The sequence below is a fragment of the Petromyzon marinus genome, chromosome 13 (assembly GCF_048934315.1).
Source record: "Petromyzon marinus isolate PM22_M1 ecotype Great Lakes invasive population chromosome 13, UKy_Petmar_22M1.pri1.0, whole genome shotgun sequence".
Lineage (NCBI taxonomy): Eukaryota > Metazoa > Chordata > Hyperoartia > Petromyzontiformes > Petromyzontidae > Petromyzon > Petromyzon marinus.
Window position 1 is genome coordinate 33,097 of NC_133679.1, and position 24,984 is coordinate 58,080.

Below are 24,984 nucleotides of genomic sequence, written 5' to 3' on the forward strand. Positions count from 1 at the left end.
TGTGGTTGAACCACCTGATGAGGATTGATTGTGTTATGATCGAAACGTCGTGATTTTTTTTTATTTCTACCTACGTGACTTTACCGAAAGAACCAAAGAGTATGGATTCCCGCAGTCACGAAAGCTTCAAATCAAGATGGAACGAGACGTTCTAAGGTAGATTCGGACGTTAGGCGGTTGGTGATGTCACAATAATAAAAAATGGGAAGGATGGTAGCATCAACTATCATCAGATGGAGTCTTTGCTGCTTGTGCAATGACAGTAGTGTCAACTCTGATGCAGAAGAGAAACGCAGGTCATCGGTAGCTGCTTTACCTGTGAACAATGTGTGAACGCACTGTTGATTTCATAATTATCCAGGCTAATATGCAGATTAAAATATTCATTTTGGCGGTCAAGATACAGGGAAATTGTTATCAACAATAAAAAAAAACTTGAGTAAACATGTTTACAAATGCAGTTACTACAGTTCAACCAAGTTGTACCACGTTGGTTGTAAAGAACAAATAACGCACCACAGCACTAAGGATGAGCGCAGTACAAGCCGGGAACAATTTCATCCCTGGAAGCCAGATTCCTCCAGTGGAGGTGTAGGCAAAGTTAATTTGTGCATTGACGCAAATGGTTCAGGTGCGTGTCCCTGTGTGGCAAACGTACAACTCAAGTAAATCATTGGCTTAAGCTCAGCTAATCTGTGAGTAAATAATTAACTCTAAGCGAACATTGTTTCTCATTTGTGAAGAGATTAACGTAAGTACTGTACTGCAATCCGATGTTTCAGTAATGTGCATCTGTTCATGTTAATTTATTGAAAAAGAGATGTGACCAAAGTGTGGTGTCATCACTGTCAACAGTTTTCTCAGGTTGTATCACGGGAGTTGTGAAAAGTAGTGGTGATGTTGACATGTATACACCTACATTTACAACACTCGTGGAATTCACGTACCGTCAATGTAACACTCGCGCGACACAATGGAGGCAGTGGTGTGTTTCTGGTAGACTAAGCAAAGCCTTTCTACTGGAAGCTAATTAATGTATCCTGGCCATGTGTAGAGTCAGTGATTGACCAAAAATCCACCGACGTGAGGTCACCAAACTCTATGCTCGACAGAGGCACTAAGCGGAGGAATCTCCTTTTTGTTTACTTATTACACAAATAGCTCTGTAGGTGAGACATGGAGGCGATTTGTAAATTGTTGTGCGAGGTGAAACAAATGACAAGTCCAAGATATAACTTTTTCGCGTGGTAGTTCTATATTGGCGCAAGCATGGCAATTGCTTTTGAGTTCAGAGACCTTGTGTTGAACATGTCACACGACAACTCGGCCATGTCCATACGCGCAGTAAGAAAGCCGAAGTCAGCGTAAATGTGATGTACTTGTCAAATATTCTCAAGTGTTGTGTAATGTATTTTGCACAGCAGTGATTACTTCTGACACACCTTATGCTTTTAAATGGTTTATATTTTCTCAACAATTAAATTGCAGTATGTTTCCACGAGTATATTAGGTGACCACTCGGGAGATCTCTCCTCCAGAGAAGCCTCTCTAGATTGTATTTTGGGAGTACCCACACTTTACCCCACCATGTGCGACCGACCGATTGGACAGAGGCTGAGGTGGGGGGAAGTTATGAAGCATCTCCAATGTGCAATAACCTCTAGTTCAATGTGCTCAATATTACCCCACGGCATCATCCATATTGCTGGAAAACTTTTTTTCTTCTTCAGAAAATCATTACATTGTTGCTCAGGTGTCAGATGTTGGACATGCTTTCATGCATAGGTCCATGGTTGAACTGAACGCGCTCGTGCTGTTTGAATGTCAGAATTAAACATGGCACAGCAGTGTGCAAGTATTCGGCTCTGTGCGGCGGTTTGTTCTATCGTACAGTCCCTGTGTTAGTGATCACAGCGAGATCATGACTCGGACCCTGTAGTGAACCCTGGTTAGGGACAGAGGTAGACTTCGGTCATTTGTTGATGGTAGGGCCCATAGGTGTTTATAAAGGGGCTTTAGCAGAATCCCTATTAAGAGCCATACTTATGCAATAAGCGAGCGCCATCTTCTGCATAATTGAGGGATTTCACTTTATATACTGACAGTCCATGCTTTATTAGTGGTGGGGTTCTATCTGGGGGAAAGGTTAATGGGCGGAGCTAGCATGGAAGCCTCTTTAACGTTCTCGAAGGTTCCTAGAGGGGCGTGGCCAGAGGCGGGGCTTAGCCTCAGAAAAGGGAATATAAGCGGGGAGTAGCGGACGGTTCGGGGTCGGTGGTTGAAGATCGAAGAGGAGCTCCCCGCCGCTGCTGCCCCGCCATCTCCACCAGCCACGTGGCGGATCGACCTCCAGCTGCTCCCCAGCGCGCCGCCAGCTAGCGGTGCGGTGGAGATCATGGTGAGCGCCATGTGGCGCGGGGCAGCGCAGTCATGCCAAGAAAGGAACGGCAGCATCCGCGTAATGAGAGGAGTCCTGGCTGTGAAGAACCTTTAATAAATAAATAAAGTTCTGCCATGTCAGAGCCACTTATTACAGTGGTGTCAGATAGTGGACTTTTTCTGGCGGTGCTCTACGGAAGACACGATGTCCAAGCACCAGAAAAAGAAGAATCCATCTACGGTGTCCTCCGACGAAGCGGCAACGCAGCTCTTGCCGACCCCGGGTCCCGTGGTCCCGGTTATGGAGCCCACGGCGGGTGCGGATGTCGTACCTGCGGCAGACGGCACGGCGGAGCTTCCACATCAGCTTAGCCCCGACGACCCGTGGCGGAGGGTGGAGACGCAACTGAGCGCTTTGACAACAGCGCTCCTCCACCTTGTCGCTCTTGTCATGCTGATCGCCGCTGGAGGAGGTCCGGTGGTGGACCATCCGGGGGTGGACGAGCCGAGGGCCGGCAACGACGCCTCGGAGGGTCCCCCCTTGGTTGAAACAGCCGCCATTCTGGGCAGGGTGGAGACAGTCGCCATTTCACAGTCCCCGGTGACCACGCGTCTCCCGGCCGCCATTTTGGACATCGCAGAAGTGAGCGGTGGGGCGGCCACCATTTTGATGCTACCGCGCGGTGGGTCACCAAACATCGCGACACCCGCTGCAAAGGAGAGCGCCGATCAGGTTCGACGCCTGCCCCAAGTTCGAGAGTTTGTGGCCGCTGGGGGTGATTGGAGTGTCTTCAGGTGGCGCTTCGAGGCTGCCTACAAGTTGGTCCGCTGGTCGGAGGAGGAGGCGTTGATTGCCTTGCCCACCATGCTGGACGACGATGCGTTGGCCGTTTTTCGTTCCATCCCCCCAGAGAAGAAGACGCACAAAGAAGCTTTTGCTGAGATGGTGGAAGTCTATGAACCGCCAGACGACAGAAAACGAAAATTTCAGCACCGTAGGGGTGGGAGCTCCTAGTCGCCCCTCGCCTACAGAAGCGCCTTCATGGCGTTGGCAGTCGATGCCTACCCTGACGTGAAACAAGAGATCTTGGACCCGTTGGTGATGGAACGCATGTTGGTGCTGGCGAGGGACATGGGAGTCGTCCTTCCCACGTGCGGTCATGAATCGCAAACATCTCTGTGGGCCGCGCGCTGCCTGAACGCACACGATAATTTGAAGAGATGGGCACAGATGGCCGCATGAGCCGGGGATCCGGCTCGTGATGGTCAACCAATCGGCTGGAGTCCATCCAAAGTGGTGGTCATCCCCGAGGAGGTGCCGTCGGAAGGGGACGCCGCAGCAGCGGTTCCCCCGTGGAACCAGTGACGGAGGGATGGTCGGCGTCGGCAGAGCAACTACCGACCGCGGCGGGACGACAATCTGCTGCACCAGTGGCCTCCCGTCACATGCTTCAGATGTGGCCGCGTGGGCCACTACTCCAGGGAGTGCCGAGCTCGTCCAGCATCGCCGTCCGGATTGCTGACCGCGTCTCCTGTGGCCGACCGACCGCCTTCACTTGCCTCCACACAGGCAAGTTGGCACATGTCGGGCATCCGGGCACGTTCACCACCTCATCCATCTCATGTCGTTCGGAAGGGTCCATCACATCAGGGCGTTTCGCGTGATGTTCCTTGCTCGGGTACCATCACGAAGGGGTGGCCGACCACACAGACTCAATGGAAAAAATTGGCACGGAGGGTTGTTGCCGCGTCGGCGGGATCCTCGACAGTTCTGGCCACTATTCAGGGCATCGGTGTCTGTGTTTTGATTGATACGGGTGCGTCAGCCACGATAATTTCAGATGTCATTTTTCAATTGTTGTCCATCCCCGTGTCACGCGTCCGTCCGGTGTACGATGTGTGTGTCGTTGCCAATGGGGGTAGTATGGGTATCATTGGTCAAGTTGACGCACATATCGCCATAGGCGATGTCCAGGCATCAGGTCCTGTATTGATCTCACGCATGTTGGCTGTGCCGTGTTTGTTGGGCACGGATTTTCTGTTATGAATGCCGATGAAGATTCTCGTCGACCAAGGCTGCCTTGAGCTGCCTTCGGGTCGCAGGGTGTGTTTTTTGTCATCGCCGCTCCCTCGGCCGGCATCGGCCGTATTGGTTCAGGCGCTGGTGGATGCCACTATCACTGTTCCGGCGGGTTCTCAAATGTTGATTCCGCTCCATTATCGCAAAGAAATTTGTTGTGAGAGCGCGGTTAATGGTGTCTTGTTGACACCGTCAAATACTGCTACGCGGAGTTTGATGCTGGCCTGTGCTCAGACCATCCTCCGCATGGGTCAGGCTCCATTTCTGCAGGTTTTGAATGGGGGACCTGGCGATGGTGTTGTGCCCACCGGAACTGTTCATGCTCATGCCACCACCGCTTTCGCCGATCGTGAAGAGTGCACGTCGAGTCGGAATGTATGCGCTGTTGGGAAAATGTATCCTTCAGATGATCGATGAATCGCTGAGTTGTATAACGAGAACGCATCACTATCTCTGGCTCAGCGTAACGAATTGCGCAGTTTGTTGTCAGAATTTTCCGATGTTTTCAGTAAAGACGATATCGACTGGGTCGAACGTCCTTGTTGTCTCATCACATCGATACGGGTGACACTAGTCCTATTCGCCAAAACCCACATCCCATGAGCCCGTCCGAGAAAGAGAGCGTACGGCATGCTGTTGACAAAATGTTGGCCGCTGATATAATTTCGCCTTCGACTAGCCCGTGGGGCACTCAGGTTGTTTTGTTGAAGAAGAAGGATGGGAACCTTCGTTTTTGTGTTGATTTTCGGAGGTCGAATAAGGTCCCCGTGGCAGACGCATACCCTCTGGATGGATGATTCCTTGGATGCCTTGTCCGGAGCGCGTTTTTTTTTTACTCTTGATTTGTCATCCAGGTTTTGGCAACTGCCCCTTGACGAGTCTTCGAGGCATAAAACCACGTTCTGAACACCGCAGGGCCTTTTTCAATTCAATTGTTTACCGATGGGGTTGAACGCTGCTCCTGCCACGATCCAACGACTGATTGAGATCGTCCTGGCCGGTCTCCAATGGGACACATGCTTGATCTATTTGGACGATGTGATTGTGTTCAGCCGTTCGTTCAATGACCACCTCCTTCGGCTTGGCACCATTTTCAAGCGGATGCGCTCGGCAAACCTTAAGTTCAAGCCAAAAAAAGTCACCTCTTACAAACTTACGTACGATATTTGGGCCACATAGTCAGTGTGGAAGGTATCTCTACCGATCTACGAAAACGGTGTGCGTTCATGACTGGCCGGTCCCCGCGAGCGTAGGAGATGTACGGAGCTTCGTGGGCTTCACCTCCTATTATCGCCGGTTCATTCCTCGGCTTGCTTCTATTGCCAAACCGTTGCATGCCCTCACTGCTAAAAATCAGCAATTCGATTGGGGACTGGAGGAGGTAGCGTCCAATACCCTGCGCGATCAGATTGTCCGACGTGCCTACTCTCGACTATCCTGATTTTTCAACGCTGTTCATTCTTGACACCGACGCGAGGGACACGGGTATCGGTGCAGTCCTGTCGCAGATGAAGGGAGGCGTTGAATGCGTTATCACCTACGGTAGTCGGGTGTTCTTGCCGGCAGAAACCCGCTACTGTGTTACACGACGAGAGTTGCTGGCAATCGTTCATTTTGTCCGACTGTTTAGGCTGTACTTATATGGAAGGAGATTCATACTCTTTGGTTCTTTCGGTTAAGTCAGTATTCATTCAAGATTGGGCAGCCAGGCAGCCAGTTGGCACGCTGGCTTGAGGGCTTGCAGGAATTCACATTCAATGTCACTTTCCGGAAGGGTGCCCGTCACGCCAATGCTGACGCGTTGTCGCGGTTGTCACACGCACCTCGCTGTGCTTGCAGCTCCGGTACGACCCGCTGTACTCCTCATGATGTGTCTCGTCGATCAGTCATGTCCGCAGTTGAGACACTTCCGGACGAAACAGGGGTTCCGCCTGCCGACTGCGTATTGCACCTTCCGCGTTTGGTATGGTTAAGCGAGCAGTTATCGGACGACTCCTTGACTTTCTTGCGGCGATGGACCGTGCCAACCGCAGGTGATTTGAATCCAGTCAAGGACGGTCAGTTCCTGGTTCACAAGAGCTTGTTGATGTGGCAGGATGAGATATCTTTCCGGCTTTGGCTGGTTGTGCCGGAGGCTCTCCGTGTGACATTGATTTGTACGTTGCATAGTGAGCACCTTTTCCATCTTGGTGTCCAGAAAACGTTGCTTACCCTGCAGAGGGATTTTTTTTGGCCTGGTATGACATCAGACGTCACTTGTGCACTCTGATCATGCCCCAATTGCGCCAGGAGAAAATCGCACCGGCAACGTTACATTCCGCCCTTGCAATCCATTTTGGTCACACGCATTAATGAGTTGGTTGCCCTTGATGTGTTAGGACCGTTTCCTGTTACACCTCGTGGGAACAAATTTATCCTCGTGGGCGTTGAATATTTTTCTCGTTGGCCTGTGGCTTGGCCCCTGCCAGATCAATCGGCTTTGTCCATTGTGAACGCTTTCGTGAACGGTTACGTGATGGATAAAGGAGCGCCGGAAAAGTTACCCACCCGATCAGGGTAGAAACTTTTCTTCGAAGTTGTTGTGCGACGTTTGCGATGCCTTGGGGACCAGGAAGATTAGTACGTCTCCCTACCATCCTCAGACGGACGGTATGGTTGAGCGACTGAATCGCACCCTGTCCGCCATGCTGTGCCAAACGGTCAATGAGAGGCAGGTCGACTGGGATTTGCAGATACCTAGCATCCTCTCTGTGTACCGAATGGCGCCACACGCATCCACGGGGTACTCGCCATTTTTCCTCATGTATGGGAGGGAGAACATGCCGGCGGCGGATGTCCAATTGGGTTCCCCAGTCGTGTTGCTAAAAACGACTCTTCCTGAGCATGTCCAGGAGTCCCTTCGATGGGTTTCTGAGGCACGGGAAGCCACCAAATTGAATACCTCCAGGACCCAGGCGCGCAATGAACATTGTGCTTGGAGGTGCAAGGGTGACATGACATGGTCTGTTGGTGATAAGGCATGGCTTCACTGCCCACAAGTGCCTGTTGACACCTCGCACAAGCTCCACAAACCATGGCAAGGCCCTGTAAAAATTGTTGAGGTTTTGCGTCCACAGTGTGTTCGTATCTGTCATGGCCGCCGTCGTTTGTTCATTCACCCGTCGCGGTTGAAACCGTTTGTTGCTCCCGTTGGGTCATCATCATCTCCAGCAATCGGTCTCCCGGTGCCTGACATGTCCAACCGACCTGTGGCCCCTGTGCAAGGTGATCCTCCGAAGTTGTTCTCTTTACCTCCCAAAGCGCCCATGAGTGAGGCGTCAGGACCGGCGGACGACCCTGTTCTAACATGCCCACCTACATTGGACCCGGCCGTGCCGCCCCCTCCTGACCCGCTGCTGCCGGCTGCGGGAGCCTCCGCGTCAATTCCGGCTCAGGCGGATGGCCCGACTACATGGACATGCTCCAAGACGTTGCGTTTCTCCTGAGGAACTCGTCTACTTACCTGCGTGTCGGTCTCTGCTTTCTGTCCCCTTGTTGTTGTTCACATGTTTACCTTTTCTGGCGCTCCATATTACTTGATATTCCTTACTTAGCCGGGACAGCTACATTTTTTCACCACGGGGGGGGGGAGGGGGGTGATGTAATAAGCGAGCGCCATCTCCTGCATAATTGAGGGGTTTCACTTTATATACTGACAGACAGTCCATGCCTTATTAGTGACGGGGCTCTATCTGGGGGAAAGGTAAATGGGCAGAGCTAGCATGGAAGCCTCTGGAATGTTCTCAAAGATTCCTAGAGGGGCATGGTCAGAGGCGGGGCTTAGCCTCAGAAAAGGGAATATAAGCGGGGAGTAACGGACGGTTTGAGTTCGGTTGTTGAAGATCGAAGATGACCTCCCCGTCGCTGCTGCCCATCTCCACCAGCCACGTGGCGGCTCGACCACCAGCCGCTCAGCCGCTCCCCAGCGCGCCGCCAGCCAGCGGTGCGGTGATCAGGGTGAGCGCCATATGGCGCGGGGCAGCGCAGTCACGCCAAGAAAGGAACAGCGCCATCCGCGTAACGAGAGGAGTCGTGGCTGTGAAGAACCTTTAATAAATAAAGTTATGCCGTGTCGGAGCCACTTATTACATTTAGAAACAACAGAATAATAAATGCTGCTGCTATTAGCCACTCCCATTTGGCCATGTGGCTGATGGGATGTGTAAATGTTATCTATTTACATGTAGGTTGAAATTTACCCATAGTTCTACATCCAGAATCAAATTTACCCAGAACACCAACACACAGCTCAGTGCCTGATGACTATTTTAAGAGCAAACTGCATATTTGAGCCCCCTAGGAGGACCTGAATTAATATCACAAGTCACCACGTGTGTCATCGTCAATGCCCTGTACAGATACATTTGTAGCAGGATGATATTTTGGGCAATGCCCCTTTCTTAACAGCAAATAGAGGGCAGAAGATTAGACTGACCTGAAGTTATATATCACAATTTATACTTTGGGGTCCTGAAAACGATGGGATTCATATATATTTAAAGTTGACAAAAGGGTTGTTTTGATTTTAAATTGGAGCAGTCATATTGGTAAACATTGAGTAGCAACCGCGAGGTCGGACAGGAATACCTAGCTTGTTGACCATTTTTATGAACAGTGATGCTAGCATTTAAAGCCATTATGAAAAGCAACAAATTGCAATGCACTTTTAGCCGTTCCCAGCACAACTTTTGACTCCTTGTTAACGTAATTTAAGTTATTGTCTGCTTTTTAGTCTACATAACAAGCAAACTATAGCATAACTTGCTACATTTCCATCTTAGCTAATCAGTGAATTCAATCGTTTTTACTTTGTGGTAATTTGCAGAATACTAACTTGTGTTGCCATCATAAACTACAGCAGCATTTTTTTTTTTAACGAGGAGCCACAATCAGGCACCCTTACCAGACATACAACGCAGCACAAACAGCGGAATGGGTTGATTGAAATACTCCTGACCAACCAGCTTTCCTACATGAAGGAGGCCTTAAAATAAAATTCATACTTAATTAATACTTAGGGGTCCGCGAACCACACGTCAGATATCCTCGATCTATTGTATATGGAACGTCATTGAGTGAGATGTTTATTGACATTTTCTTCATTCCAGATTGGAAGTGACGCATTCAACTGTCATGATGGCCGGATACAACAGAGAGCCTGGTTACGGACCACCGTCATACACAAACTCACACCGTCCTTCAACACAGTTGGTCACAGCATTCCCTGCTGGGTCATCAGGGCAGCCTGCTGGCTACGCCCGCTCCATTAGATCAGGGCGGGGGCCAAACTACAACCGGTCCCAGTCCGTGGTGTCAGGAGTGGCTCGTTCCATGTACTCACGACGTGGCTCAGGATACCCACAGTCTGTTGTTTCAGTAAAGAGTGGTGGCTACCCCCAGTCAGTTTTGTCTGGAACGGTACCTCCTGGATCCTTCTATGTTGGGAGTGAGTATCCTGAGGATATAATCGACTTCAAGTCATGGCGCTCTCCTCCACGCCTTGTACGGATCTTCCACATCCTGGTCTTAATTCTCAGCGCTGGAATTTTTGCATGCGTGGCCTCCACGCTGCCTTGGGATGTCAACTACGCAATTGGGGGTAACATTGGGGGTAACTACCCATTGTATGGACAATCTAACTATGGCCATTTCGGCATGTACCACATGTTCGCTTTTGCCAGAGGGGCCCAGGGATTCATGATGGCCATGGCAGCTATCATCCTCTTAATAGTGGGCATTTTGTTCCTTCTCAGTCTATCAAAATCTCAAAGCATGAGAAGTCAGAAGTTCTACTTGACCATTATCATCGTAAATTCATTTCTTGCCATCTTGGATTTGATTGCCACGATAGTCTACACCGTCGCTGTCAACCCCTCGACTCAAACCGCAGGCTCGTCAAGCTACCACCAAGTTATTTCGTTGTGCAGGGCTTACTATGTGCCTGCTGCCACAGGCCTCTACATCGACCCATTCCTCTACCACTTCTGTATCATGGACCCTCAGGAGGTGAGTGGTGGTAGCAGCCTGCTGGTTTATCAATTTCACTAAGGCTGCTTCTGTCGGATCAGGTGCTATAGATAAGAAACGTTCAGTGAATGGGTCAGTGGGACGCTGCTTCCCTCCTGTGACCACACGTGGCTCTCTTGTCCAACTTCACCGAGTCATTTTCCCCAAAAACAGGCAGAGACAATGACTGTCTTGAGGCTCAGAACCAACAAGTATCCTGGTCTCAATGCAAGACTTGATGCCTTTACAGACATACAGGTTAAATGTGAATCTTTAGTTTGTGTATTTGTGTATGTCATACTGGGGATCATATATGTGGGGTAGATATAGTCTGATGCCCCTTGTCTACAAATTTGACATACTGCATGTTATTTTAAAGCATCAGTTGCCAGTCCACAAAGCCCCATTTGCAGGAATGCAAGATGCAGTTGTCGTGAAAACCTTTTGTCTACAAACGTATTTTGTCTAAAAAGGGCTTATTCACAAGTCCAGGCTGACTCATCACAACATGTTTACATTTGACCAACTGTTGACAGGGTTATCAATCCAATGAAAAGACTAATTGCACTTCATTCAGACGATGCAAGAGTAAAGCTGTCAGTCTCAATGTTGCTGAAAGAGGCCAGTCAAGTAACCCCCGTGCTCCATTCCATCCCTACCCAACTCATATTCCTTGGTAAATCAGATACAAACCACCTAAGCGATAATTATAAGCACAGCTTACAAGAGAATAATAATTATTTAGATTTATCAAGCACCCTTAAATAACGGATCTCAGGGCACCGTGCATGTAATGGAGGAAGGAATACGTGAGAAGTAGCCGTGGAGAGAAAGACTAAGGTAACAAAATATGCCTGGATGTTGAGGTTCTTTCATACCATACAAAGCCAACCTTGATAATCGGAGGTGCATGGGAAGGACATCTAAACACAAAAAAGAGTTATAAAGAAATTGGCTTTCAATCTAGATTTAAAAGTGCATAGCTCTAGTGGATTCATAATATATTAAGGAAAACATTCCAGACGGTTGCAGAAGCGCATTTGAAAGGGAGCGATGCAGTTGCACGTCTTTGTTCAATGGTTAGCCCAAATAGAGAACTAAGTTAGAAGCCTGGAGCACAGTACGCGGACTAGGGCACAATTGGTAGATCTCAGTAGAGTGTGGCTGAATCAACATCGTAGAGCGTATGGCTGAATACAATCCTGGATGTATGGAGGAAGCTCAATAGAGACTCACTCACCAAAGTGTATGAATTGTGTTTACTGTCACTGTTGATCTTAACAAAAACATTAAAAGACACGGTATGTACACATACATCACACCCAAAAACTGCTGTGGAGTGATGCCCACTTGCCTCATCTCACCACTACAGGCAGTCGCAGTCGCTTGTGGATTCGTCTCCATGATCTTTCTCATCGTCGCCTCTGTCTACGCTTTCAAGACGCGCAGTAAAATGTGGAAGTATGGCAAGGATTTCATAGCATGGGACAACGATTATGGGAAAAACATTGAAAAATGGGTGAGTGTGTTTACATTTTAACCTGCAAAGGCAATGTTTAACCTGTAGTTGTATAGTGTGTATATGAAGTTTATTATCTCCCGCAAAAAACTCAATATCCAATATCGTGGGGTATCAGTAGGCTCAACTGACAATCGCAACATTAGATCTCAAATCCCGATTGGACATTGGCTTAGCCTGTCCACCCCTCTGGGGTTCATAAGTACCACCCTGAAAAAGAGAGAACGCCTACTGCAGAGAAGAACATCATTGCCTGTCCGTTACGTGGCACATTGCGCACGTGTTTTGTTGAAGGTGGTACCGGTGACGATAGTAGTGGCGAACTCGCGCTCTGTGCCGTTGTGTTTGTTTCACTAAGATGAGTCAAATGGACCTGGAAGCCCAGGGGATGTCGGAGTCTCCCGTGGGCTCCGAGGGATCCAGCTACGGCGATGGCGCCACGTTCACCAGCGAGGCGCAAGTGAGCTACGTCCCCCGGACTGCCTCCCGCGGCAACATCTTCGGCACCGCCGATGCCCGGTGAGGTGATGTAGGCAGGCACAATCTGTACTTATAACCAGGCAAGAGTACATTGGACATCTGTGAATAAATAACTTTGTAGCTCTCGCATTCCTTCAGTATAAATAAATATTCTGACATTCGACGAACCTGAGACATGTATTTGGTGCACCTAAAACCAGGTGAACCAAATACAGCAAAACAGCCAGCACCTCCTAATGGCAATACAGATGTAATAAACGACTTCTACGACAGGTTGAGACTTGCGTCCTTTATTTAGTGATGACTGCTCGGCTCCGCACTCCCTTTCTGGATGGTCACCCTCTCTCTCTCTCGCCGCATGGACACGCTCACTGCTCCTCCATTCCCACGTGGCTTCCCTCACTCTCTCCCTCGCGCACCGCTGGTCGACGGCGCGCAGGGAGTGGGGAGAGCTTCGGCCATCGAGACTGCCACATGGCCGGTGGCGTTATGAGATGGTGGAGATGCAGTCCAGACTCTCAGGCTCCCACACCGATCCCGAGTCCTCCCCTTGCCTCTCCTTATATCCCTCTCGGTGGAGCCAAGTTCCGCCTCTAACCACGCCTCCCTCAGAACTTTCCCAATGGTTCCCACATGTACCCATGAGCTCCGCCCATGAACTTTGGCCCAGATGGAACCATTAGCCCTGATTGGCTATGACTGATGCAGCAGTGTCTATGCAGCCCTCCGTCGCCCGTCGGTGTGCTCTCTCATTACACAGAAAATACCTTGTGAAACATGTGCAACACAGGTGATTCGGTGTTATGAGGCTTGTGTTCAAGTAGTTACATTTGTGGAATTTGTGGATCACCAGCAGCAGTCAAAATCTATCCTCTGCTAGATGGTATCCAAAAGCTATCATCTCCAACAGTTTCATGATGCAACCCATGTGGCTCCAGAACACGATATTCTCTCATCACTCCATCTCTCCAGTAGACGTGCTCGTGGGCATTGTTCCTTTGTCTTGTTAGCCACTTGTTAGCCACTTGTTAGCCTCGACCACCAGCCATCATCCCTCCTAGTCGTCACGTGTGCTGCCCAGGAGTATTTCCTTGAAGCATGTATTTATGGTAACCGACAAGTGCATGTCCAAATAACCCCAAGTGTTTGGTTGCGCGGCCCTCTACACTTCGTCAATTTTACTCTTGAAGTGTGGGGCTACACAGACTTGTTGACTCACAGTTACAAACAGCCACGCTGCAAATTTATCTCGTGTAAAATGGGCAGAAAATTATGGTTTATTTTAGTCTTTCTGTTTTTTATTCTCTGGTTGATTAAACCATTCCGACTTTTAGACTTTCGATTGGGGCGGGGAGGGGAGGTCTTACCTCAGACATCGCAATAACGTTCTATCGCACTCACGTGTGACGATCAGTACAGCACTTTTAACATACACAGCGATTCCTCCCCGACTCACCCTGTCATTGGTCTCACGCTGTCACGAGAGCAGCAGTTCCCAACCTGTGGTTCACAGAATAAGTGCGTTTGATCATTTATTATTGTGAACTCTTATGAATCCAGTCCATCACGAATGCGGATTAATTACACATAGCAAGCTCTTTGGAAAGCATTGTTTTAAGGCAGATGAAAAATTGGCTCAAGACTCAAGGATGGATCCCAAACTGGTTCAAGGTCTGATAATTGTTTTTTTACCCTTTTATCTGGCAACAAAACTGACACCTTTTTAGATTTGAAGTTTTCGTGACTGCAAGGATCCATACTCTTTGGTTCTATTCGGTAAAGTCACGTAGGTAAAAAATAAAACAACAAAAATCACGACGTTTCGGCCACAACACAAGTGGCCTTCATCAGGTGAAGGGGACCGTACTGTCACAAGGACAGCGTTGGAGTGAAGACAGTCCAGCCCAGGTCGCGTCCTTTTAAGCTTGTGGTCGCGGCATCTTTTGAGGAAGGTCAGCGTCTCGATGAGCTGTGACTTCTTGTCCCGTTGTCTGTTAAAAGCTCTAACAGATAGGTGAAAGCCCTCCCCGTAGAGGTTATCAATTCTAGATTTGAAGCTTTCGTGACTGCAAGGATCCATACTCTTTGGTTCTATTCGGTAAAGTCACGTAGGTAAAAAATAAAACAACAAAAATCACGACGTTTCGGCCACAACACAAGTGGCCTTCATCAGGTGAAGGGGACCGTACTGTCACGAGGACAGCGTTGGAGTGAAGACAGTCCAGCCCAGGTCGCGTCCTTTTAAGCTTGTGGTCGCGGCATCTTTTGAGGAAGGTCAGCGTCTCGATGAGCTGTGACTTCTTGTCCCGTTGTCTGTTAAAAGCTCTAACAGATAGGTGAAAGCCCTCCCCGTAGAGGTTATCATTTCTAGATTTGAAGCTTTCGTGACTGCAAGGCTCCATATTCTTTGGTTCTATTCGGTAAAGTCACGTAGGTAAAAAATAAAACAACAAAAATCACGACGTTTCGGCCACAACACAAGTGGCCTTCATCAGGTGAAGGGGACCGTACTGTCACGAGGACAGCGTTGGAGTGAAGACAGTCCAGCCCAGGTCGCGTCCTTTTAAGCTTGTGGTCGCGGCATCTTTTGAGGAAGGTCAGCGTCTCGATGAGCTGTGACTTCTTGTCCCGTTGTCTGTTAAAAGCTCTAACAGATAGGTGAAAGCCCTCCCCGTAGAGGTTATCAATTCTAGATTTGAAGCTTTCGTGACTGCAAGGATCCATACTCTTTGGTTCTATTCGGTAAAGTCACATAGGTAAAAAATAAAACAACAAAAATCACGACGTTTCGGCCACAACACAAGTGGCCTTCATCAGGTGAAGGGGACCGTACTGTCACGAGGGCAGCGTTGGAGTGAAGACAGTCCAGCCCAGGTCGCGTCCTTTTAAGCTTGTGGTCGCGGCATCTTTTGAGGAAGGTCAGCGTCTCGATGAGCTGTGACTTCTTGTCCCGTTGTCTGTTAAAAGCTCTAACAGATAGGTGAAAGCCCTCCCCGTAGAGGTTATCAATTCTAGATTTGAAGCTTTCGTGACTGCAAGGATCCATACTCTTTGGTTCTATTCGGTAAAGTCACATAGGTAAAAAATAAAACAACAAAAATCACGACGTTTCGGCCACAACACAATTTGCCTTCATCAGGTGAAGGGGACCGTACTGTCACGAGGACAGCGTTGGAGTGAAGACAGTCCAGCCCAGGTCGCGTCCTTTTAAGGTGTCAGTTTTGTTGCCAGATAAAAGGGCAAAAAAAACAATTATCATATTTTGTTACTGGCAAATGAGGTTTCCAATGGTGTAAATGCTTACCCCGAGCTCTCATACTCTGATGGAGCATTGCCTTTGAGTTGTGAGCCTTTTGGCGTCTTCTGGTCCAACACCATGTGAGACGAGGCTCTAAAGAAAGCTGTCTTGGGTGTGGACCAATCAATTTCAAGGACAGTGCATACATTATCAGAGTTGTTGTTTTTTGTTTGCGTTCCGACCGCAGGTATTGTGGTCAATGTAAACATGACTCCTTGTAAAAAAGGTGTCAGTTTTGTTGCCAGATAAAAGGGTAAAAAACTAATTATCATATTTTGTTACTGGCAAATGAGGTTTCCAATGGTTCAAGGTCTTCAGGCTGCAGACCCTGACACTGCGCTGGCCATATCGCCATACAGGGGTTGCGCATGGGTCCAGCAGTAGTTGATCACCGAGGGCTGCTGATTGCAGAAGGCGTCGATTCCGGTCCGTTGAGGCTGCTGGTCCACAAGGCCATGGGAAGCAGTCCGTGAAACTGTTGCAGATGCATTTTCACTTTCACAATTTGATGTTACTGGTGTACTGTTGTATATGTGAAAATAATGAAAATTAAATGAAATTTGAAACCTGCATAATGTATCCGAAATTATGTTAATTTGTGTAATTATGCATATAATGTATGCTAATTCGAGGGATAATCGTATTAATTTATACGAGTGGGTGTGGTTATGTTAATGACAACCTTTATGATAATCAGGCCCCGCCTCGTTGACGAGGTGGGGTTATCAATCGGGATAATGCAATCAATCGTGATAATGCAATCAATCGTATGCAGTTATGCTAGTATCAACTCGGCTTCGTTGTCTAACTTCGTAGTATCGATCAATCACTTCTGTATTAATCCATTTTATTTTCTAACTAAACATTAACTTTATAAGTTGTTAAAACATGCAAATGCTATGCTAAACAAAAGCTTATACAGTATAATATGAACGATTATTATGCTTGAAATCGTCAGCACAGTATCACAGGCGATTGATAAACATGCAACGGTATTCATAGAAAAAGACGATCAAACAGTTATTATTTCCAAAGGCATAAATGTAACAACAGATCCACCGGACAGATTATAGGATTACCAAAATGGCTTAGTGTGAGGGTGTGCGGCGGGACGTGCTATCTCATGGGAGATTAATTAATTCGTGAACAAGATTGTATGATCAGAAAATCGGTTTAGCACGATTCCTCCCCGGGAGCGTAGCTCCGTGGTGAAGGTGCCAAGGATTCATTCGTATTGATGGATCGGTTGGTAACTTATGCGATTAGAAGTACAGCCCAAAACAAAATATTAAAGAGGAAAATTATGAATATACTTATAAACGACGGAGTGTTCACCCCTGTCCGCTGTGGTGCCCTCACGGCAACTGATGATCTACGGACTTGAATATTGGCGTTTTGGTCGAGGACCCGTGTATGCGTAAATGATATGAATTGTCTTGTGGCGTCAGTCCTATGTCAATGCAGACACCTGACTTGTCGTGTAGTGGGGGGCAATGTGCGTCATACGTATACGTTAATTCTTTCAAGATAGTCGGTTCGGTTTGGCCCACACACAGGTTGACAGGTTGACGAGTTGACAAGTTGACAGGTTGAAAAGTTGACACGTTGTAGTTGCGAGTTTATGTCGGTAGATGGCGCTCACAGCACGCTCATTGCGGCGCGGCTGAGCGCTGGCGATACACGTTGTTGTAGTTGCGAGTTTATGTAGGTAGATGACGCTCACAGCACGCTCGTAGCGGGCGCAGCTGACGGCGCTCTGTGGCTGACGGCGCGCTCTGCCCTGCTGGCAGATGCCGAGCTGGTAGAAGCCCCTCTGGACTAATGAGCCGAGCTGCTCTTAGCCCTTGCTGATGATGAGGTCGTAGCAGAGCCGAGCTGACCCGCCGGTCGCAGCTCGCTCTTGAGTCGACCCTTAGGTCGAACTCTCTGATGAGCCGACCCACCGGTCGAACTGAATTCGCTTGTTGGAGCGTCTCACTTTATGTCAAAATCTCTCCCCTTGGCTCCCTCCACAAGGTGGGGCTTCTTTTGATTTTGTTGTGTCATGATCTGTCCGTATGTGTGTTAGTGTGTCCTTGTGTGCATCACCCACGGCATATTCCGCTGTCCTTCCATAAACCATCAAAAAGTAAAACAACCAGACATTACAAATGTCTCGAAGGAGGCGTCTCTCTGTCTGCCTCTCTGTCTGCCGGCGCGAGAGGGAGGGAAAGCTTTCCTCCCTGCATGTCATGTCCCCGACACACAAGGGAATGGTTAAAAAGTTTTAAGTTAACATTTCATTTCACCACCGTTCCACAGTTATGATTTGGTATGTAACCCAAGGTCTGTGTCAGCTTCCCATTGTGGTGTTTGACTCATGTCAAGGGAAGGTGTTTTCCCGAGTGTATACACACTCCTACCCCGCGCTGCGGGGAGACAAAGACGGCCGGGGTCTCTTTCTCTCTCTGACCCTGGGTTTAACATCGCTTAAGTCATGTAGTTTGTGTTTAACAAAGTTATATAAGCGGAGTGTAGTTCACGGTGAATAGCGCCAACTCTAATGTTGTATGAGTTATACCTGGTTCCTTTAACTGAACTCCCTGCCCCACTCCCTCGCTGTCTCCCCTCAGTCTCTCTACACTCTCTGGCCCCCACTCTCTGCCCCCACTCTCTCTACTCGCGCCGTTGTTGTCGCAGTCCTGCTGACGCCGCCAATTCAAGGCCTCATTAATTTTCGTCATTGTGGTGAGGGAGTGTCAACCTTGGAGTCAGTTCTGGTTTTCGTCTGCCTGCTTCAGCACTTGTCCTGTGACCTCTGACCCCGGGAGTTATTATTTATTTAATTCGATGGCCCGTCTAAGCCCCGACTTGCTGTTGCTGTGGCTGCTTGGGGTTGTTTTATTCATTATTTTTAAAAGAAAACAATAGAAATATGTATCCATATGTATCGTAAAATATTGTTAATATCAAGATGGAAAAACGGGGCATATATACAACAGTACGGTGATCCGCAAACTCTTTTTGAGAGTTCACAATGATCCGCGAGTCCAGAAACGTTGGGGACCACTGCTCTCATCAATCTCACTTCACCCACTAGCCACTCTCACTACTTATCTAACGACTTAAGATAAGTGTATACCAGTGTGTTGTCATGGTGGATAGTGAGCAATATAATACAGACAAGAGAGTTTACCAGATACAAATTATACTGCATTCGTTGGTGCACAAAAAAATAATAGGCGGATGGACCAAAACATAATTGAATGTTTTGGAGATTTGATAATTCAATGCTGAACTAGCAACTCGACTGATTGGTTGAGTTAACTATTGAAGTTTTCCATGTGTTACATAGATATACACATTTAATTTACATTGGAAGAACCCGAAAACCAATGAAGCTCTTTTTCACAGGCCAGCCAAAGCAATGGTAGAAAATTTACAGAGGAAATTAACATATGCATATAAATTAAACATTGACACTCAAACTTGAACAAAACAGAATATAGAAAAAAGTAACAGCAATCATACAAAATATTGAATGGATAAATTGCACTTGCAAATCATAGTTGCAAATCTAGGTTCCAAGTGACAGTTGTGAATGTGGTTGGAGTCAACATCAAACAAGAGTTAAAGAGCATTTCTTTATGGTGACTCAATCAGACTGAAACGGCACAAGGGGATTCCATAGAGAATGTGCAATAGCACAATCTTTGGTACCAAGTTCGAATCTTGTTATAGAGACATAGTTCACAATTTGATATTTGTGTTATATTCTTTGGTTTGTCAGTGGTGTAAAAAGTTGGCTAAATGCAGTACATATCTTCCATTAAGAATGTTACAGATGCATATCTAAAACATAAACCAAATAATAATTGACAGATGGATCCTATGTGAATGTATTACCAGGCCGTGGGAGGGTAGAGAGCGAGCATCCAGCCGGGGAATGTACGATGCTGACCAGGCTGGGTCTGAAAGCCCGGGCGACGGACAGAGTGCAACTCTGGAGGTCACGGGAAAGCAAGCCATTAAGAGAGCTCAGCAGAAGAGGAAAACCCAGCGGATTCAAAGATATGGAACGGAGGCATCTCTGTATGAGACCGACTACACCACAGAGCCCGAGTCCAGCCCAGAGGAAGAGAATGAGTTAATGAGGTAAGCAATAGGTGGTGCGCTCAACATTGTTTATTCAGTAACAGAAGGAGGCGTCGAGTATACATTTCACATTTTTAAGCTGGCCCTCCACTGTCTACCCAACGGTATAAATGGGTACGCGACAGTTTTTCAATCGGCAGAATGAGTGTGGTGGGGTAAAGTGTGGGTGCTCCCAGCTCTTTTAACACGTTTGTTCAATGTGGAAGAGTAGACCAAATATCCTCTTGGGCTTGCTCTAGCAAAGACCCTCCCTCCTGGTAGTATCTTTACCTTTCTTTGAATGTGCCGATTGCCTGCAGGCTCTACCCCAGCATTGCTTCGAGCACCACGAGGCAGAGCTACAGGCAGCAGTTTGAGAGTGACATGAGCGAGTACCGCAGCCTGCACGCCGAGCTCAGGGGCATCTCGCAGAGGCTCGAGCAGCTCAACGCTGAGCTGGACAGACTCCCGGAGGACAGCGCACGATACCAGGTACACATGCTCGGCGATGCGACATCCAGCTACCCTGTGCTAGTGTCAACAATTAAAATGTCAAACATATGCAATCCACACACGTACAAATGCACGTGTCAAAGCATGATATTTTGCACTGTCATGCCCTAGACTGCTGTTAGAATGCACTCGTGTTTGTTCAAGAACTTTAAACTCTCACAGCTCTGAGCTGGTAATAGTTTTTGAAATGTTGACACTCGATTGCTATTTTTCAAGTTTGGAGTGAATGAATCCTCCAGTTTAAAGAATTCTCCGAAAGTGGGGTCACAAACAATTTCACAAACTATTATTGAATCATGTGTAACAATTATTGCACATAAATCATTGCCACATACCTTGAGAGTAAGAATCCATCTTAATATATTGTTACATCCCAACAGATTCTAGACTTTCCTCAGTTAAACCCCAGTGTTCTACTTGCATTTAAGCACAGGAGTGTACAGGAGCTTCATTCTGAAACTTCCATAACACAGTTTTTGTTGTGCCTCATATATCTCTCACACAACTGCCTTACTCTTGTCTCCCAGCCTGTCATATGAGTGTATGGTGCACTCTGCATTTATTCAAGCTCTTTAAGTGTAAATCCAATTTATACAATTCGTTATTTTCTTTGTCACTGGCTATCAGACCAAGGCCATCGAGTGCCATATGCTCATTAAACTTGGTTCATTCTGGTCAGGGAGCAGATGATCTGAACCCAGGACCTTAGTCGTGTCAACTCAGTGCTGTGAGCTAACCTGCCATCTTGAGGAACTCGATAGAACATAACCACTTACCCACTTCTGCGGGCTGCCGAGTTTGTATTCATGTTTTATTTTGTCATATTTGTATATTCTTATCAAATAATTTCCAATTTTAGCATTCAGAGCAGATTGAGTGGCAAAATATATCATGCAATGGGTTACTTTTATATAGCCAAGTGTGCCTATACTGTACTTGGGAACCTGGATTGCTGAAACCCAGATTTGAATCTGTCATCTCAGTTGTGCTGACTCTGTGCTTCTCCTCGAAGACACCTGTGTGACCATCAACCACATCAAACATTAGCAGGCCAATGCAAACATCTCCATCATTAATGGAAAATTTAAGCCAAGCCACAGTCGTGCGATTGTGGCCATTCAAACCAAACTATGGACCATATAATAAACCCAAAGTAACAGATAAAGATACATAGAGACCCATAGAGATAATTAGACACGTAGATGCAAATAGACAGAGATAGTCTCAAAGATACATATGTATGAACTCATATAGATATACTCAGACACACTGGAGCTATACAAATAGACATATACACCCATATAGACACAGAGTTACATAGAAACTCATGGAGATACAGAGACCCATAGCTATGTTAAAGGTAAGCCACACAGCGACTGTGGCCATTCAACCCAAACTATGGACCGTATAATAAACCACTGTGGTGTGCGCTTCTTCAATACAGCAATAATAAAACTACACCAACTCTCCTGAAGCCCTCTCGTCGTGGCTAGCAGACCCTGACATTGGCATTTAGCTCCTCAACCATATTACTGTCACGATGATGTGCAAGAATAGACGAGTGCTTCAACATGGCTATTGTGAGCCCCAGAGGCGAATGACCGCCTCTGTGATTATACATTCACGTGCTGTGTATATTGGTATTGGAGAAGTGTCAAAGACAAATCAAGATTCAAATCAAGACAAAATGTAAACTTGCATTGTCAACTTTGTTTCAGAATGTTGCTGAAGAATACAACAAGATAAAGGACGTTAAGCGGGTGAGTTATGGATAATACAGTGAGGGAAAAAAGTATTTGATCCCCTGCTGATTTTGTACATTTGCCCACTGACAAAGAAATAATCAGTCTATCATTTTAATGGTAGGTTTATTTGAACAGTGAGGGACAGAATAACAACAAGTAAATCCAGAAAAACGCATGTCAAAAATGTTATAAATTGATTTGCATTTTAATGAGGGAAATAAGTATTTGACCCCCTCTCAATCAGAAAGATTTCTGGCTCCCAGGTGTCTTTTATACAGGTAACGAGCTGAGATTAGGAGCACACTCTTAAAGGGAGTGCTCCTAATCTCAGCTTGTTACCTGTACAAAAGACACCTGTGCACAGAAGCAATCAATCAGATTCCAAACGCTCCACCATGGCCAAGACTAAAGAGCTCTCCAAGAATGTCAGGGACAAGATTGTAGACCTACACAAGGCTGGAATGGGCTACAAGACCATTGCCAAGCAGCTTTGTGAGAAGGTGACAACAGTTGGTGCGATTATTCACAAATGGAAGAAACACAAAAGAACTGTCAATCTCCCTCGGCCTGGGGCTCCATGCAAGATCTCACCTCGTGGAGTTGCAATGATCATGAGAACGGTGAGGAATCAGCCCAGAACTACACGGGAGGATCTTGAAAATGATCTCAAGGCAGCTGGGACAATAGTCACCAAAAAAACAATTTGTGACACACTACGCCGTGAAGGACTGAAATCCTGCAGCGCCCGCAAGGTCCCCCTGCTCAAGAAAGCACATATACATGCCCATCTGAAGTTTGCCAATGAACATCTGAATGATTCAGAGGACAACTGGGTGAAAGTGTTGTGGTCAGATGAGACCAAAATGGAGCTCTTTGGCATCAACTCAACTCGCCATGTTTGGAAGAGGAGGAATGCTGCCTATGACCCCAAGAACACCATCCCCACCGTCAAACATGGAGGTGGAAACATTATGCTTTGGGGGTATTTTTCTGCTAAGGGGACAGGACAACTTCACCGCATCAAAGGGACGATGGACGGGGCCATGTACCGTCAAATCTTGGGTGAGAACCTCCTTCCCTCAGCCAGGGCATTGAAAATGGGTCGTGGATGGGTATTCCAGCATGACAATGACCCAAAACACACGGCCAAGGCAACAAAGTAGTGGCTCAAGAAGAAGCATATTAAGGTCCTGGAGTGGCCTAGCCAGTCTCCAGACCTTAATCCCATAGAAAATCTGTGGAGGGAGTTGAAGGTTCGAGTTGCCAAACGTCAGCCTCGAAACCTTAATGACTTGGAGAAGATCTGCAAAGAGGAGTGGGACAAAATCCCTCCTGAGATGTGTGCAAACCTGGTGGCCAACTACAAGAAACGTCTGACCTCTGTGATTGCCAACAAGGGTTTTGCCACCAAGTACTAAGTCATGTTTTGCAGAGGGGTCAAATACTTATTTCCCTCATTAAAATGCAAATCAATTTATAACATTTTTGACATGCGTTTTTCTGTATTTTTTTGTTGTTATTCTGTCTCTCACTGTTCAAATAAACCTACCATTAAAATTATAGACTGATCATTTCTTTGTCAGTGGGCAAACGTACAAAATCAGCAGGGGATCAAATACTTTTTCCCTCACTGTACATATTCAATCATAACCATACTCTTCGTATATATAGCTTATGGAATAATAAGAGAACCATTGCATAACATGTGATAGAGCCCTGCTGTTGATCACTCGCTGCACCTGTGTCGTGTTGTGATGAGAAAGTCCGTGCATTTCGTGTTGTGATGAGTTAGTCCACACTCGTCATGTTGAATGAGTCCACACTTGCTGTGTTGTGATGCATGCTGCACTTGCTGTTGTGATGCATGCCGCACTTGCTGCTGTGATGCATGCCGCACTTGCTGCGTTGTGACGAGTGAGTCCGCACTTTCTGTATTGTGATGAGTGAGTCCGCACTTTCTGTGTTGTGATGAGTCCGCACTTGCTGTGTCGTGATGATTAAGTCCACACTTGCTGTGTTGTGATGATTTAGTCCACACTTGTCGTGTTGAATTAGTCCACACTTGCTGTGTTGTGATGAGCAAGCCGCACTTGCTGTGTTGTGATGCATGCCGCACTTGCTGTGTTGTTGATGAGTGAGTCCGCACTTTCTGTGTTGTGATGCATGCCGCGCTTGCTGTGTTGTGATGAGTGAGTCTGCACTTGCTGTATTGTGATGAGTTAGTTTAACACGTCGGCTTTTGTGACCAATATCATCCATAATATAGGTTTTTGTTGGGTTAGAGCACGTAAATACAGCAAGTGCAGACTAACTCATTACAACACAGCAAGTGCAGACTCACTCATCACAACACAAGTACAAATTCACTCATCACATAATATAGGGTTTTTTGGGGGTTAGAGCGCGTAAATATGAATGTGTCGTTAAACCCGCCACCACCCAACACAGCCAATTAGTAAGGTTTGTCACGTAAACAGAACATGCCAATTCGTTACTAGTATGGCACATCGGTTGGTTGAAGAGCAAATCCACATCAGAGTACGACGTTTTGCCAGTAATTACAACTAGCTTCATCAGGCGACAGTGTAGCTATCCGAACGATGAAACTTATTTTTATTTCTTTCAATTTCGATAGATTCTCTAATAAGTCTTGGTCAGTAGTAACTAGTTATGCACATAACTTCAACATTATCAAAATCAAGTGAGTATCCTTGTTGGCACGCATGTTCTGCTACTACCGACAGTTGTATTTGGGAGTATTTAATATTTATTTGGTGTTCTTTTAGTCTCATGCTGATCATTTGTCCTGTCT

General features: G+C 47.0%; 1 protein-coding gene across 3 annotated transcripts in view; it reads left to right on the top strand.

Annotated features, from left to right (window-relative positions):
- LOC116942154 (occludin) overlaps window positions 1-24,984 on the top strand; it is a 29,654-nt gene continuing 4,670 nt past the window's right edge. For 2 of the 3 annotated variants that reach the window (XM_076066742.1, XM_076066741.1), the window contains exons 1-7: window positions 1-156; window positions 9,607-10,504; window positions 11,877-12,023; window positions 12,382-12,542; window positions 19,690-19,935; window positions 20,235-20,406; window positions 22,146-22,187. In XM_076066742.1, the coding sequence (XP_075922857.1) occupies window positions 137-156; window positions 9,607-10,504; window positions 11,877-12,023; window positions 12,382-12,542; window positions 19,690-19,935; window positions 20,235-20,406; window positions 22,146-22,187 (1,686 nt within the window). In that variant the 5' untranslated portion in view covers window positions 1-136. Of the gene's footprint in view, window positions 157-717; window positions 752-9,606; window positions 10,505-11,876; window positions 12,024-12,381; window positions 12,543-19,689; window positions 19,936-20,234; window positions 20,407-22,145; window positions 22,188-24,984 lie in introns of those variants that run through there. The other variant, XM_032953760.2, reaches the window with a different exon arrangement.